This window comes from Ooceraea biroi, chromosome 14 (assembly GCF_003672135.1).
Source record: "Ooceraea biroi isolate clonal line C1 chromosome 14, Obir_v5.4, whole genome shotgun sequence".
Lineage (NCBI taxonomy): Eukaryota > Metazoa > Arthropoda > Insecta > Hymenoptera > Formicidae > Ooceraea > Ooceraea biroi.
The window spans coordinates 3,243,147-3,261,744 of NC_039519.1; the positions used below are offsets into that span (position 1 = coordinate 3,243,147).

The window sequence follows — 18,598 nt, forward strand, 5'->3', positions numbered from 1 at the left end:
TTTTACGAACGTGTCATTCGTGTCGAAGGAGATAGAAAAAGGGAAAGATTTCTTTTTTTATTTTTCAAATATGCGACTTGCGCCATAATTCACTCGTTCAGGGAAACGCGCGATAGTTTCGATATCTGATATTCGCCGGAGAATCTCGGCGTTTCAACGCGATCTCGCGAAATGATAGCGCGTGCGATCGACGTGCTCCGTCGCACGTCGGAATTTCGCCGATTGCATAATATACAATAACGTCAATTGCCACAGCAGCAGTTTTGATATAAGATTTCTCGCGAGGTACTCGCCGGACTGATCGCTACCGGCAGAAAAGCAGCGCGTATTCGCCACACATCCGCTGATTATCCCGTATTTCTTTACCGGAGGGATGCCTTTTGCTTGCCGAGAAGGCACAATATTTTTTCCGAATCCACCCCGCAGGCGTGTGTTGTACACGCGCCGTTTTGTTCCACGCGCGCAACCTCGCCGCGAAAGAACGATGAAATACGCGGGCGAGAGAATTGTCCGACTGACCGATACAGTGATTCTTTAATCCGGGTCTGGTCTGATCGAAGGGTGACTTGGCGAACAATGGACAGTACCAGAAGCGGAGGCAACGGGTATCGTTCCACGTGCGTTTGAAAGCGACTTCCGAGCGAGGTTCGTCCATTGTCACGCTGATTGGAAAGCTCTTCGTTAACGAATCGGCAGCCGCACGTACGCCAGCCTAATCAGGATCGAAGGGGCGCTCTTGATTTTCTAAAGAGGGTGTGCTTTGCCGCACAATGCCGATCCGTCCGACGTGTCTTCCGAGTCGAAGCGTCACGCGTGCGAATTGGTCCATTCGGCGAATGTACAGGTACATCGTACACATGTACATTGCACACGCTGGTGCATTTTTCTTGTTATCGGCGCAACGTGAGCAATATGATAGCGACCTGCACGCGCGGCGCGGCGGGAATTATTAAAACCGTGAGCAAATAATTGATAACGTAATACGATAAATCAATTAGGCGACACGACGACGACAAACGCGATTATTTATCATTATTACGCGTATTCCGTCCGTGATGCAAGCGCGCGGATATCCGCATGCATCTTTGATAATCGCGCCGTAAGCGTGCTCTGCAGCCAGCTCCACCGCTTGATTATGATACACGCGAACGTATTTCGATAAATACGTCCATTCGTTCGTCCATTTTCGTTCGTCCGTTGGGGACGATCGGTCGACGGGTATTTGCAGATTAGACTAATACTGCGCTTATTAACGTTAATAATCAAACGTCATCATGATGCGAGTAACGTTTGCGGAGAGGAAGCAGAAAGGGATCAGAGAGTCTGAAAGGAATCAGGACAACGCACTGGGAAATTGGCGGAGGACGGCCGTCGCCGTTTCTTTATTTTTTCTTTTTTCTTTTTCGTTAATAAGCGTCGAGCACCGGCGCGGAAACGCCACAGTCGAGCCGGATTTACAGCACGTGGGTGTAACTAACGTCGCTGAACCGTCGCCTCGACCAAATCAGAGTTGTCGCGTAGCACCCCGGCAGCGTTTACGTGTACGGCATGTACGCGTAAGGCGGGGCTGTTGCCATTGTGCGGTAACGTCGGCACGGCACCACGCTCATATTGTACGCGCGTCAAGCTCCGGCCGTATTGTTTTGCAATATTTCGCGCACTAATTGGCCTGGAAATTGCCATTTCCTGAAATTACACCCGCGCCCCGAGGTCGCCTCCATTCAGAAGACGTAATAGCACTTCCACCCTCCTGCCCCTCCGCTCTCTTTCTTTCTCTCACTCCCTTGCCGTGTGCGTTTCCTCACGTAACCGCAGACCAGTCAATCGGCTAACTCATCTCGCAACGACCGCACTTCATCTCAACGTCGACTTTTTCCCCGTCTCGTTGACCTCGATGGAACGCATCCGCGCGGCATGCGTTCCAAGATCCAAGATGCATGTAGCCACATCGATGAAAAGGCAATTAATTCGCGACTACGACGTACGAGCGAGCGAGCGACTTTGAGGGATACCGAACGACTTATTAATACCACTCATCTCTCAGACGGATTTACGGAAATTTCTTTGCGACCTGACTAGAGGAAAGAAAAGTTTCTCGGATTTCATCCCTCTGCGCAAAGAAGCATCCTCGACCACTCCTTTGCAACGGTACTATTCGATCTCGTTAAGAGATCGAGCATCGTGTAACGTTTAGTTGATCACGCCGACATCGGAATTTTCGATATCGACATTTTAGCTTTCTTCGCGACTCCAACACGGGCAAATGAAAGTGGAAGGCATCGTTGCGCGTGATGAAAATAAAGGAACGTTTGCTCGTACGCGCGTCCGCGCGTCCAGTTTCATCCCTTTCCCGGCGACTCGACGGCGCTCGCCCCGAAATCCAAGCGGAACGGACGAAAATGGACGATAAATTTCATACGAATGTCGTTCGGCGCAACGCGGTGGAGTTGTAAAACGGTGATTTATTTACAATGCGAGCTAATTGATTTACAATCGCGGCTCTCTCCGCGCGAGCAGCGCCGTTTTGCAGGCCGCATTTCGCCCAACCCCTGCTGCGACAGAACATTGCGCTTTTCCTCGGTCGCTCTGTGTGCGTGTTCCAGTTTTTTCTTTCTTTTCTCTCTCTTGTTCTCTTTTCTCTCTCTTTCTTTTCTCTCTCTTTCTTTTTCTCTCTGTCTCTCTCCATGCCGGTCAGTTATAATTACAACTGAGCACGGTATCAACATATCTAAACAGATGAGAGAAGGAAACTAAGCACGGTTTTCTAGCAACAGCTCTTTCCAGTCGAAAAATTATTGTTATAAAATTATAGAAATTATATAAAATTATAGAACGATGTTAGATAGCTGATGCAACATTTCTAAACGCAGATAAAGACGTTAATGATTCGTCTATTAAGTAGCACGTGAAAGACAATTAAATATATTGAGAAAGTGTATTTCCTAACTAAATACGCTTTTTCCATCTTGTTTTGCAATTCTTTTTTCTCATCAACATAGCTTGCTCTTTCTCTCTCTTTCTCTCTTTTACTCGCTCCCTTTCGTTCAGCGAGACGACGGGATTTCGTGCACAATCATAAAACTGATATAGGTATATCTCGTGGATCTGACTCGCGTGTCTATCATCATCACTGCTTATAAAAGCCAGTTTTATCTGGCACGCGAAATTATAAAGAAATAAGGCGATTGCAACGACCACGATATGCATCATCAGTGAATAATCCTGGATTTTACTAAACTTGATATTTCTCTTCGACTACAATAACGTTGGCGTTATGAACAAAATTTGTACAAAAACAATCAAAAAATCATATAATGTCACTGAAACGAATATCCAGATAAAAATTGAATAATTTATGATACTATCGAGTAATTTGTACAATAACAGAATAAGAGTAAATAAAATATCAAATATCATATCAATTACTCGCCGACATGTGCAACAGTCTGCTGCATTTCAAGCTCTTCACACTTCGAAACCAGATTTCATCCGAATAAGCTTTAAATTATACGAGTATATATAATATACATAGTCATGCGATCAATGCAACCTCGTTTCGTTCAATCTTTGTAATTAGCGGTACACTACGTCGCCGCTGTACTCTTTCACTTTTAACGCGATACAATCCTTTCACGATGACACGCGCAAACGATGTATATCAATGTATATAAATTTCTGCAAACAAGCATGCTCTGGAAAATATTTTCTCGAAAAATATTTTTATATACACATACGTTGAAAATGCGCATAATCTCTTTTATAGAAGAATAAACAGAAATAAGTGATTATCATATAATATCGTTATTTATCGAAATTGCCAGTCCCTTGGAGCTCCCAATAATGCGTTCTTGACACGTTTTCAGAAATCTTGCGATTAAGATTCCTCCCGTGGGACTCGTGCGGTTGCGTGACAACAACATGTCGTCCTCCGTCCGACGCCTTAGTTCTGGTTAACGTGTACACGAGTCCCGTCGCGAGCTTGTGGCAATTTACAGCCGGGATCAGTGTCCTTTAACAGACAATCGTACCGTAGTCGCCCCTTAATCCTCGTATATCTCGACAACTTCGCACGCTCATCCTGTTGTCGTCGGCGAAGGCGTAAGACGACGTAGGCTCACTCTAATCATTTAAACGCGCGACAGGATACTCTTATAATCTGCTCCGTCGAATACCTGATTTTGCATCTCTGAGAAAATCGCTCGAACGATATTCATCTCGATATTTATTGAAAAAATTCGCGACGATGTATACCGTGGATATGACTTGGATTCGTCTTCTCCTGTCCGTTGCTCTACTTAAAACTTAGAAAAATGTGAGATACGCGCGCGCGTACATTTTGTAGACTTCTAACTTTATATTTACATTTTTTAATTAACTTAAAACGCAACTTAAGCCGCACCGCGCGGTATATATGTTTAACGGTGAAGCTTTCCGCCATGATTTTCGCTTACGAGAAGTAATGTAGCCAGAGGATTTCCCAAGAGATGGAAGATTAGACATGATGTACCATCGCGCGCGGATAAAAGAACGGGTCGCTGTAAATATTGCAATTTGCGCAACATACGCAGATCCTTAATTATGAAGGGATCAAATACACAACTTTGCGCAAAATATTACGTTCCATACCAGCTTTGTTTAGTAAATGTGAAGTAACACATTCGTTGCAACATAGGAATCTGATACAATTTGTTCCGCTTTCTGAAATTTAAACTTTTTCTGCATGTCATAAATATAAAAATATGCATGTAATGCATATTTCACTGATATATCCATAGCTCGGTCGTTGATGTTCGGTCTCGCTCTCTCTATCTCTTTCTTTCTCGGCGCAATATTGAATCAAAATATATCTAAAAGGTAACACAAAAGGAGTAATTAATGGAACTAGAACGGTGACTGACAAGGGCCTTTCTCTCTGAAAGGCCGAAAGTGCATCAGGAGAGTTCATAATGAACTGCATGCGATCCGGGATAGCGCGCAGTTATTGATATTGACTTTAAAGTGGTACAGCTTTATATCTCTGCCGCGAGACAAAAGCGGTAACTAGACAATGTTAGAGCACAATGACAGGAATTTTCGGTCAAAAGTCGACAGGGTGAATAATGAACTGCGCATGGATGGTGCGGGCAAGAAGTACCGATATCGCTTTACCGTAACGCGGCATTATACGGAGAGTTTCTCGCGTATCGACTATACGCCCGTATCGCCGGCAAAAACGCCATTTCGCTCGTAATGACGCATGAGTTTTCGATACTTCGGTTACGTTTCTTTGCATGCATCTTTGCGACCGTTCCCACCGACTTGCGATGCACTTTGACTGTTACCACGTTATAACGAAGCCGCGGTATGGTCTTTTAGATGTTTTAGAAACTTCACTGAGAACGGAGAAAAGGGCCCGCGGAACCTGAAACGTTTCGCTCGTAGCAGGAATGGTGGAAACACATCGTAAAAGTTATTAGTTGCATAAGGATTCCGCTTTGCAATGCTAGCATGAGAGCAACTTACAAGGAACCTTTAATAAGCTTGAAACGTATGGTTAACGTCTCATTTGAATCCGTATTTCCTTCTTTTATTAATACCTGAACATATTTTTGCAAAATCCTTTCTTTAACTAATTCCTCATTAGGCGTGCAGACACTGTTTCTTAAAAGTGTTTCGTAAAATATTTCTATCACTTTTCTCATATATGTTAATTACGGTGGCTTAAAACTTAAATATTGCAGTAAATCTAAAAATGCGATCGAATGTCAATAAATAGCAGTCGAAGCTGCAAAGATTTCTGAAGGTTGGCCGTAACCTGTTTATTTCATATTTTCTGGTTAAACTAGACTCATGATACGCACATAGCTAAACTGTTGTAATTAAAAAAATAAGAACTGAAGGATAACAAGTTTTAAAACTCCGATAATGTTGGTATTACGAGCATTATTGTTTATCATTGCTTGAGAAAGAGGCGGACCGAGATATTAATTTTCTTCGTAACACAATATAGTGACGGTATTATATATAATAAAATAAAAATTAATAAAATACATATTTTTCATAATAATAAAGTTCGGATAACAATAAGCAAAAATTTTTAAATGAAATATACGGTTATCAAAACATGTGACCAATATCGCGACAGAGTTTAATGTCATATAACAATATAATATAAATTTAAATATTCTATATAAAAGAGATGACTCTCTTTCAAGAGAGAGAAAGAGAGAGAGAGAGAGAAGAATTTTTATTTTTGTGGAAAAAAAGAAAGTTTGATAATTGTAAAAAATATCACAACTGACATAAATCGAGAATAAAAAAATAAATTATTTTATGTATCCAAATTCTATTCATGTTACGTGTTACGTGCATTTCACTTATTTCTATTAATGTACTATAGATTATTCTGACTTAAATTAATTGACAAAGTAAAATCTGTCACAAAATTTTAGTTTGTCATCTCTCATCTGGGTACTTACCGGATGCATCGAATTGATAAAATTATTGTAAACAAAATCGATACATCCTGTAACAGGTAACTTAATATCTGAAATTCTACACGAGCATTGTAAAACCGTAATAACTCGCTAAACGCCATGTGAAATTGATCACTGATACGAACCCTAATAGCGAGGTAACTAGGAATTATCAACGCTCCAAATAGCACGAAATATTTAGTGAATGAGCTCCGTGTGAGTCACTCAGTCGACGGAATCACAATCAGCGGAAAAGTTTGTCGGTGCTGCCTGCAAAAACCGGAAGAAAGCACGAGTCCTCCAAAAAGCCGAACCGCATCAAAGAGGCGTGGGAACCTGTGAGAACGACAGATGTAGCAAAAGTACCAGACAAAACAATTCTCAGAATGTAACATCACTTTTCTCTTTACCAACGTTGGTTTGATGGACAGTTCTATATCGCTTTCCTCAACTATTTCTACCATAGCAAAGATAAAAGAATTTTTATTTCTATTAAAAAATTTAGAAAAATGCGATTATACAAAGATTGCGCACTCCGACAGACTAATATTACATTCTGAGAAACAAAAGAGAAGTTTCAAAACGCAAGAATCCGATTATTTCCGAGTATTAAAAAGCTTTTAATGTTTTTCAAACTTTTCATATTACTTATATAAAACTTTACGAAGTTTTGCGAACACGATTAAACAAACGACACTACACCGCGCTTCTCAAAATGTTCACTTAAAAATTTCACCATCAGCATCTTGATTATCGTGGAATCAATTTACACCAGCAGCTCTTCAATCCGCCTTCTCTGCGCGAAAGAGAGAAGAGCGTGGCCCAAGCCATAGCCCAACGATACGCGAGATTCGGCGACTTGAAAATCAAAGGTTGACCACGAAATGCCACGGAAGGGGTTACAGCCAAGAAGAGGAGATCCAAGCGGTCGAGGATGCGGACGGGTCGGTCGGTCTATCGGTCGGTCAGTCCCTCTCGGCCTTTAGCGAGGCACAATAGCTGGTCATTTGAGGGTTCTCGGAGCAAGTCGAGAGCTGGACGCGACCTCGGCCTCTGTCCGACTCACCCTCGCACAGGTAGGAACGCCGTCGTCCACCGCTGAGAGCATTACGGGAGCTGGAAGGGGTGAGAACGCGTTAGCACTCGAGACTTGAACCATCGAGCGCAACCACCAACAACCCCCGCATCTCTTCGCCCCTCGTCCACCGCGCCCTCCGACGTTGTAGCAGGTGTAGCCAGACGAGATACTTGCAACTCGTAGGGCTGCGAGGGCTCGTCACCCTCTTATTTTGCGCGTACCTTGAGGCGGCTGTGTATCTCGCGCGGCATTGTGATGGAAATTCTTGCCGCGTGCGCCATTCATCCGCCAATCATTCGCTCTGAAGAAAACACTTATCGGGCTACCGGTCTCGTCTCGCAGGAAGACGCTATTGCGAATAGGGGTAGTAAGGGGAAAGAATTGCGTTGATGCGTCCAAGAAAAATCGACCGATAAAGCTTCGCGTCTCGCGTATCCATTGTGTGCATCGTCAATACAGCGCGAGTTTGAGTTTCAAGAGCGGGGGTGATCCTAAACGTGAAAAAATTAACAAATAAAATGAGCGCTGCTCGCGCCGCCTCCCCGGTCCTCGAGTCGATATCTTCATCGATTGGCTGCAGTTTCGCAGGGGAGCTCGCGCAATAAAATTTATGCTTCATCGGAGTAATAACGAACAATGCGGAAAATGTTGTTCTGTCAAACACTGCGGCACGCGAGTTGTATCGGACGGACATTCAGAAAGAGAAAGCGAAGTAAAATTAAAAAGTTAAGCGTATAAAGCTTCGATAAAGCGTTCCGCGACTGTACTGACAGAGGTAAATTGCGTCCGACGAAAATCGGGCGGTCGTTTGTGACCGGGCAAGTATTAATTTATTCGCTTTGAAATGCTTCTTCAGGTGGCAAGTCGCAATGAAATGAATTTGCCGTTCGCGTTTGCAGCCGACCGAGCGTAGAAATACGGCGCTTCACCGAGGAACGATATCGAGCAATAAAAGCCATTTACGAAACGTCGTGCACGTAATGTTCGTCCGCGGGCGTGTTCGACATTCCCATAAACGAGACGTATACTTAAGAAGTTAGCAAATTGTACGAAGAATACAAAGTATAATCAAGAGTCTCTCTGAAACGAACTTTATTCCATACAAAACAAGCTTATTAAAATAATTATATTAAATCTACGCAAAAATTCTCGAGATATGTCACATTCATCTAAACAAATTAAATCCATCATTGTTGCGAGATTGTGTCACCGCAAGAGTATGATACATCAGAGATGCTGGAGACGTAAGAATCTTCAGCAGAGTCACGTCTCGTGATACGATGGCGTCGAGTGACAACGCGTGAAACGATAAACGTGCGGTCTCCCGGGGACGTTACGTCGCCCAATGAAGACGATCAGGCCACACGTCTATTTTCAATGCCAAACGCGAGTCCCGAAGGTGCCGCACATAAATCCGGACAGCGCTCTGCAGTGCTCGATTCCTCCGTGTTCAGCGTCCGGTGATCTGGATCGGGGTGCTTTATGGTGCGCAGGATCGTACCGTGCGAATATCGGCGGATGAACGTGAGAGTCCAGCATATTTCCAGCGGATGTAGAACGATCGCGCGAGTTGCTATCGCAAATGAAATCACGTCCTCGCCGCGTTTCGCGCGGAAACGCCGCGATGCGCAAGCAATTCCGCACGTTGAGGACGTGTTACGTTTACATGTATTACAGATGATAGTGAGACAGGAGGGATGGCAACGTTGAGACTGATTCGATTTGCTTAGATATATTCAGCGAGACCCTTCAAGGGCTTAAACTGCCTTTAGCAGCAGGCATTCTGATTCCGCTCGCAAAGCGCAACGGAAACGACGTCCCTCGATTCGTGCGGTATCGGTCTCACCTGCGCGCGGACGAAAATCAATTGTAATCAACGCCGATGTATAAATCAAATCGTCCGTAGGGCACGCGGCGAACGCAGAGTACGAACGGTTCCCTCTCCGGATGATTTGTCGACGGCACGCTTTAGGAATCAGCCCGTTCCGATGTTCCCGGTCCCTTCGCATCCCTTTCCCATAACCGTCATCATCGCGTAGCGCGGTCGATATATAAAGAGGGAAGAGGGGAGGAGAGTATGCCGCTGAGAAAAGTTTCGCTATACCGTCGCCGAAGTTTCCGATCGCTCATAAGAAAATAATACCTATAACAGACAAGATGTGTCCCATCAAACATATTTTCTCCTAATGCCGGCAAGTGTTTTATACGAGGGGAAGAGTTATAGGGTTATTATCGCGCTGTTATTGGCGCACATCCGCTGCGCGCTCTGGCATTCTTCTGGCAAACTTGCAGATTTTCATCAATACAGATAATGTGATAATATACGCAATAATGCTCGAATAATGATGGCAGTACACTTTTTTGCGACAGAAATAAACCAAGTTATTTCTATCACTAGATTTATTATTAGAAGACGATATCCAAAAATATTTCGTGTATCTAGGTAATCTGGGTACACGGTGTAATGATCAAAGTAATCGCACGATCTAAATCTTTTTATGATTATAGATAATTTTTATTTCTTTTGGCGATATTTTTCCAGAGCTACATTAACGTGACCCGGGCAAAGGGCGAAGTTGTGACGTTATAGTAACGTTTTGTGCCTTATCGTATTATCGATTCGTCGATTATCGGTGAACCATCAGACTGACGCTCTCGTAACACACATTCGCGTGCCCTAAGTTTATTTTTGTATAGATTTAAAGAGCGAACATCCAACACGTTTTCTGTGAAAAACATATTTCATGAAATAACCGAGAATAACGTCAATTGTCACCCTCCCCCATCGCCCTCCATATTTATTGATTTATGCGCTAGCCGCGTAATAAAATTAATATTGTTGGACCCATTGCGTTTTACAGCTCTGGGCATACATACGTATCACTTGAAAATTGATTTAGTGTAATATGCCATCGTTGCATTATCCAACATGTATCTACAACACCGTTGAAACTTTACACCGGTGTAACATTAGTCGAAATTTTCATGTCGTCCCACTTTACGAGCGTATTGTGATTCGCATGATGCGTGGCGTTATATGTTCTACATTCGTTCGCCATTAAAAAAAACATTGTATATTCTCACTGCAGATACAGTAACCAGTCATAAAGTCAGTCATCAGAGGAAGAGAGAGATGACTGCTCAATCTAACGCTCCAATAACTCCGCTTTAATATTCCCTTAACGCGCTCGCGCACGTTACTCGTCCCTAAGCGCTTCAACCCGCTTACTCCACGATGGACTTCGCACGTGGAATAACACACGAGCCGAGAGAGCGTTCAACTCGGCACGGCGCAGAGACGATCGGAGTTGACAGAGACTCCGAGGATGAATCCAGCTCGCCGAAACAGGTGCAGCGGTGCGTCTGCCGATGTTCCCGCGCCTCGCCCTTAACGTCAGAACAGAGCTCGAACAGAGAGTCGGAGGGTGAGAGCCGGGCGGAGGAGGGTGGCCGTCTGACGTCGGGCGCACACGTGTGTCGCAATCGCGTGTGCGCGCGATGCGTGCTGCACGACGCCGCTGCACCTGTCCGAGGGTTGAGTGCGTCGTCGCCACCCTGTAACTCGGTAATGCAGTTTTCATCGAGCAAGTTACCACGACGTGCACGAAGTCGCGGAGTTTCGGCTGGCTGTCAGGTCCGTGCGACGGCAAACTCACCCCCGGCGCACGGGTAGGTTGCCCCTGATATTCGCGCGAGCACGAGGGGTACTTCTGGACACAGGTGTCAGCGCCTCGACATCTCGCCCACCGAGGACGAATAAATCTATATCCTTTTCCCTCGGTTCCTCTCTCTTTTCCTTCTTTTTGTCGTTTTCTCTCTGCTCTCCTCGTCGCAGCCTTCATCCGCGCCTACTTTACGCCTCTCGGCGAGGAAAACGTTCGTTTCGTCGATAAATCGTTGAGAAATTACTTCACCGCAGCGGCCATTTCGTTCTCGGAGAGAGGTATGTTCCTTTCCCTCGCGGATGAGGCTACTACAGATACAGACGGTCCAATTATCTTCGCCTCTGAGCCATCGATAGCACCCCCGTAGCCGTTCTCGATATTAATAAGTTATCGACACCCGCAAGTTTCTCTCTTCCTCTAAGGGAAACTCTTTCTGCGAATTTCTTATGTAATAATAACGTCCCGAGTGAGTTGATACGTGCCATGTACGTTATTTACTTTCTAAAATGGTGCAAGATACTTTAATATCGAGGTTCAACGATCATATATATATATATATATATATATATATATATATATATGCTTTGAACAAATCTTGATGATTTTTATTGCGATGAATGCAAGTCATTGGCTTCAAAGTTGCACGTTCTTAATAAATCAAAACGTGGTTCGACACTGTAAAATCGTGGATAAAACTATATATCGCAATCCGCTATTGCAAAGGAACGTAATTATAATTTGCACTTCAATTAGGTCAAGCGTACCATTTAATTAATGAATAAATTAATAGAAAAGCGAACATAGGTAATTCGCCAAAATTAACCGAAAAGTACGAACACACAATTGTGTAAATTATAATTTAATTACGTTGCGCAGTGTACAATAAAATATAATTATCCAGCCGCTACTTCTAATTTCATGTATAATCGTAATATTCTGCATTAATTACCGTCAATTTCCTGCCTAATTCCAAAGCGTACCTATGGCGCAAGTACTGGCTACAATTACGCGTATGTTTAATTATAAAAGACCATCGTCATCACGATGCCGCGCAAAAGTTTCTCGCGTTACATTTATTGCGCGAGAAACCTAATCCATGCATTCATATCCGTCTCATATAGTCAAAGTATCGTCAGGGGATACCGGGCGTATTTTAAGTACCAGAATAATCCGCCTCCTCGATGTCTGCCATCCTTCCTCTCAACCCTCATCTCCGCCCCTCCATCTTTGCGGTTGTACGTCTTACCTCGTAAAACCGGGACGGCTTATAAGCGTAAGCGGAGGGTAATCCGACGCGGCCGCCCATAATTTAATGACGTTTAATATGCAGCTGCCAACCGACAGACTATTATTCTGACCTTTGCACCGAGTGCAGTTTCTCAGAAACCCCCGGTCAAGTCGCGGCATTATTATAGGAGCGAGATGGATCCATGGTCCACGGTTATTACGAAATTTTAAAACGCGCCACGGAGTCTCTCGTCATGATGAAACGTCCCCAATGAGTTACAGAAATTCCACCCTTATTGCGTTACACTTTAACGAATATGCGGCTCCGCGGAGATGAAATTTATCAAAGACGGGGATGCGCAAGAATGCGCTCCACGTGGAACGAATGCGCGGAACAAGTTCCAGAACCCGTATCAAAATCCGTATCAAACTGGACTCGATTACTGATGCGTATCGCGCACGTCATCTTCTCGCGCAACGAATCCCGATATTTCGTTAACCGGGATAACGACTGGACGTTAACAAGTAACGTGTCCGTGGATTGACGTAATAAAAAAAAACTGTCAAAACCCGAGAATCGTGTGTTCAGTCAATCTCGTATCTTTTCGAGTTGCAGGCTACCATCGGCGGCGTCAATTTAAATCCTTTTTTTTCGCAAATCAAACATTTCGCGCCGTTCACACGCGATGAAAGTCTGCCAGCAGATCCGCATCGTGGAAACGCCGTGGAACAGCTGACATCGTGCATCGATGAACGGCGTCTTCGTCCGAACGGCATCGTCGTAGATCCCGTAGATCCCGTTTTCGACACCCCTCGAGACAACATAAGACGAAACTCGATACTCGAGGCTCGTCAATCCGGCAAAAACCGCGTCGTTGTTGCGATGCGCTTCGCTGCTCGAGTTTTTGCCGGCCGTCTCGAAGGCGATCTCCAAGATCACTATCAGGCTTCGTCCAGATCGTTAATCCGTTCGCTCGCTTTCGTGCCATCGACAGGCATCATCCGCGTGATGCGCCTAATAGGGTGGTTACTGACGACGGCAAATTGCGATCGATCCAGAAAAATGGCAATTGTGCGCTTCGCAGAAATTTGCACCGCGTCAATAACACGGTCTGCCGCACCAAATCCGACTTTTCTTACAAAATACAAAGTAAGAAATATCTTTTGGCGACACGAGATCACTTTTTTATCGCGTTTATTGTTCGCTTGATAATGTCAGCTGATTGACGCATGTAATTATCGTGATCTTCGTACGAGAGTAACATTTAAAAAAAAAAGATAGATGCGTCGAGCGCAAATCGCCACGCTTTATTACACACTAACGAAGCGTAACGTATACAGATATATTTAGATATAGAAAGTTGTCTACTATTATGATCGCGTATCTTACCGCAAACAGCGTGGAGACGGTCATCCTTCCTCGCGGAGCTTCACCTGTGAGTTCATTTGACACCTGATGAATAAAATGTTAGTTTCTCATGCATTATGATAAAAATGTTTAGCGGCGAGCTCATTAGTCGCGTTTCTCGAGTATATCCATATATCGGTGGTGATAAATAATCGATCAACGGAATTGGTCTCAAAGCAGCATACGGACAAGTGTATTCTCTCTGGTATTGTGCAGTTGTTCTCGAGAAACATTGAAACTAAATATCCAAATATCGGCTATCTAATGTTCATCATTACAGCTAAATATCGAGTATCAGTAAATGAACGATCAAAAAACAGTCGGGATTATCCCTACGCAACGTACACGTACACGTACATACACAAAAGGGGGGAAGACGCGCGCATTGACAAGGCACGCACAGATAAGGTTGTAGTCATCACATATCTAAACATCGATCAACTAAAGCTAAAGAGATATATATATATATACGAGTCTTCGACAAAAAAAGAGAACAAGTCAAGTCGGTGTCAATCGGAGTCGGAGTGATAATGAGAGAGTTCACACACTGCTTGATATATGAAAATCAATCGGTATATAATCGGATATACACATATTCATATATATGCGTATACATACATCTTGATACGTGTGAGTCTAAGTACACATATGCAAGGATCGAATCTGGATGTACGTATGTATAGATATATATGCTACGGTTAGTAACGATCAAAGGTGGTGATTGGTGTTAGCATGGTCGAGCGACGATCGAGGCATCAAGAGAATAAAGGAAAAGGTAGATAGTGAGAGAGAGAGAGACAGAGATATAGATAAAGAGATATATATATAGAGAGAGCGATAGAGAGATATATATATATAGAGAGAGATAGAGACAGATGTAGTAAGAATACAGGGGAGAGACAGACGAGTATTATGTACGTAAAAGCGAAGTCTATACGCGTGAAGAAGAAAGAAAAAGGAGAGGACTAGGGCTGTTAGAGAAAAAAATCTACTGACTAATCCTAATTGCAAACCAAACAAACGAACCAACCTCCTCGGTAAGGCCTAGCCGAAAATGTTCGCGGGACCCCTGTAACAAAAACATATATAAATCATAAGAAATCATAGAAGAACAAAAAGAAACAACTACTGACTTTAATGAGTGACAGTGACGTATGTTACAGTATCACATGAGGGCGAAAGGGTGAAGAGAATCGGCTATCGGGGTGTCAAACGCGTCGACGCTCGCTACGATCGAGTCGCGCCATCAGCCCGCGATCACCAACGTGTCCCTTCAAGTATCCGTATATCGGATCGCGATAACGGATCGACGTCCATATTCTTGCGTGTCTTCGTTTGCCTCGCGCCGCAAACGCCGCGACGTATCCTGCCCTTGTCCATGAGAATGTCCACGCGAAAAATCTGCCAACGCGATCCAACAACGCAAAGGATAGTCGCGATCACGACGGTGCCGGTTCCGGTGGTCCAGTGGTTTAATCCCGAAGCGAAATCACGCACGGCGGAGCGCGCTATAGCGCCGCATATTTACTTATAATTGCAAACGTTTGTCCGAAAGTCGATCGAATCCGAAAACAAAAATACTCCCGTTTGACACCCCTGCAGACCATACACAGTCTACTGTATACTCTCTCTCTTTTTTCTTTTTTTTTCCACGGCCGTAGTCGGTGGGGGTGTGCGATCGAGAGGGGGTGCATTGTGGTGGCCGCTGAGCGCGAAATAAAGTTTGCACCGCAAACCCGCTTTTCGTCGGCGATTAGCCGCTATCGAAAGCGCGCGGTCGGCTGACGAATAGCCAGTCGCGTTTTTCGCGCAAACCCGGTCGAGTTTAAACCAACTCGAATTGATCCCGCGGCCGAAAATCGCGGCGGGTCCTTATTCAGCGCGACAAAATTGCCACGAAATGAATGCGAATTGTCGCGCGTCGCGGAAGCGCGATGCGTGCACGCACGCACACACATATGCACATACACACATCACACTCATATGCGACAATAAAAAAGGAAACGCGCGATACATAAGTGTCACGATTCCGTAATAGATACCTCGGCGAAGCGTATCGGACGTGGAACGGAAACGCGAATAGACTTCCAGCAAATTGACGTGAAGCACGGATGACAGGTCGTATTTAACTTCTCGAATCGAGATGGCAGCAAAATAAGAGAGACGGATGACGCTCTTAGCATGAAATCCCGGGCAATACTCGAGGGAAGCCAAGGCGTCGCGAGCACAACGGGATGCACGTGTCCGTTTTTATCCGCGCGTTTCCCGCGGATGTGAAATCGATAATCCCTGTTCGCCGTTTCGCGTCGAAAGGTACGCGCCGTTCTAATTACTCTCTCGCGCGTTAAAAAAAGATATAGCAAACGCGTGATATACTACTCGGCGTTTACATACGGTCGCAGCCGTATACGGTCGACGCGGTACGCGAAATATCGCATAATAAATCGTGCCCTTTATTTCCGAACGTACACCCGGAAGCTTTATTTTTCCTACGGACGCGCGTAAAACGATCATCACCCGCTCTCGATCGAGGATGAATGCAGGGTTACGCGTCGCGTGCGAAAACGCGGAATGAAACGGATCTGCCTCGCTGCGAATCTGCCGCGATGCCTCTCGATATCGATGATTCACGCTGAGAAACGGAACGAGCGCAAACAGAACGAAGGGTGAATTTTTCCAGCACTGTGCGATCTGTACAACGCGCACAACCGCCGCGCCGGTAATACAAGTTTCTAATTTACAGGCGGCCACCGCGATAAGGGACTCCGATAACGCCGGGAGTACCTTTTACCGTTTCTGTATTATTCGCATTCATTACATTGCGGAACGCGTTCGCCGGAAGATTAAGTTTCTCCATCCGTTCGCTGCCGCCGCCGCGCTTTGTTCCACTCGGCATTGCTCGGTAGTTCATACAGAGGAGCGTATTACTACCGCTACGATGGCGGCACGTGGTGGTAACTTATACGCGGGGAAAGTCGATGGGTAATACCCCCATTGTAAGTGGTACATCGAGATAACGGAGGCGAACCGGACGCCAAGCCTTTTTGTCGGGAGATTGAACCCCGCGGACGTTATGCCGGGGATGAACGGTTCTCCGGCGAACCGGCGATTACTTTGAAATTGTTTCTTAAATAACGACATGAGCGATTCACGAGATGGCGGGGAGGGGGAAAAAAAACGTGTTAGATCAAAGTCGATGAAGGCGTTTGTTACATCCGGCCGAGCATCGTCGGGGATGGAAACGCTGGAGGGAACGAATGCGCCTTCGAAGGGAAGGAGGACCACGATCGAGCTGCTTGCCGTCGAGAAAAATGATGTCTGATCACCTCGGCGTCGGAATAACGATGCTGTCGTCGATATGACCTTGCTACTGCCGGTTTACAGCGGCTATGATAAATCGAACAAAATTGCTAAGTGCGATCTCTCACGGGAACGCGTGTATCTCGCGGGGAATAAATCAGACTCGAGATTTTCAGACGGTGGCGCGATAAGAATGCGCGCACAGCTGGTTACAAGTTGCCGCGATACTTCGATCGATACTCTCGCTAGGTTTCTCGGTGATACCAATCCAAGCTGAACGTTATGGGACTGGGCACCGTGCGTGCGCGATATCTTAAACTTGAAGCCTTACCTGCGTTCAAAGAGACGGCGCGCACGGGCCTCCACACGTTTCCCACCTAATGCACCGAGTGGTAGCCACAAGGGTGCTTCCTTGAAACGAAGCCAAAAGGGGAGGTGATAGAGGGAGCGATCGGTGAGATGGTATCGAAGAGATGGGGGAAGCGAGAGAAAGAGAGAGAGAGACAGAGAGAAGTTTACGAGACGACGAGAAACGGACGATTCACGTCGTCATCTCGGAACAACCGTCAGCGGCGAGACTATTATCAGGAATCGTGCCGGAACAGCTGGGGCAGTTGTTACGTCGCGGATGTCCGAAATGGAAAGATCTGGTTTGAGGATCTCGTCTTCGTCGCGTGCGGGTGCGGTCGCGCACGCGTGCACTCGGCGACATAATCTCGGGAACCTGACGGGAGTAAAGTGCGGTGACGATGGGGTCGATGGGCGGAAGTTGGTGTTAACGGAGGTGCAGCGAAGGGTTGCGGGAGGTTCTAAATGTGCGGCGTTCCCGTGTCCGCGGTGTGTGTTATACACATGTAGTTACGAAGTGTACGTGAAGAGACACAGGCGTGACCAGCCGAAAGTCTCATAACACTTGGAAACAGCTGGCGCACTCTCGTCTTATTGCCTCGACTAGTTCACGCCAGGAACAGAGAGAGAGAGAGAGAAAGACAGAGGAGACAGAAGAGGAGGAATAAGGAGAGAAAGACGGCAGGAACGAATCTCCGTGAGGAAGAGAGAAAGGAAGTCAATGTACGTGGAAAGTAAGGAAAAAGGTATACGAGAGCCGGAAAAGGCCACGCGACGAACTGACAAGGAGGAACGAGGACAAACGAGAAAAAGGCCAATTCGATGTTAACTGAGTGAAACTGCACAGCAAAGGCAAGGTGGGATGTACACAATAGACATTTGACTTTGATCATTCCCTGGGTCTCTTCCTATCCCCCTTGCCCTCTCTTTCTTTCTCTCTCTTTCTATGTTCCTCTGTCGCTCCCTGCACCGTAACTTGGCGAATGTAAATCTCGCTGTGGGGAGAGGGAATTCCTACCGAAATCTGATCGAGGAGAACGTAGCTAGTGACGTGGATGTGGATGTGTGGATTACCTGTAGTATAACTCTGTAAGTAACACTATACACAGAATGATAA

General features: G+C 45.4%; 1 protein-coding gene across 3 annotated transcripts in view; it reads right to left on the bottom strand.

Moving 5' to 3' along the window:
* The window catches only part of LOC105286893 (nephrin), a 261,816-nt gene that overhangs the window by 202,176 nt on the left and 41,042 nt on the right, over nucleotides 1-18,598 (bottom strand). For 2 of the 3 annotated variants that reach the window (XM_011352178.3, XM_011352171.3), the window contains exon 3: nucleotides 14,864-14,902. The exons of the other annotated variant lie outside the window; for it this stretch is intronic. In XM_011352178.3, the coding sequence (XP_011350480.1) occupies nucleotides 14,864-14,902 (39 nt within the window). The remainder of the gene's footprint in view (nucleotides 1-14,863; nucleotides 14,903-18,598) is intronic. 3 annotated transcript variants of the gene reach the window in all.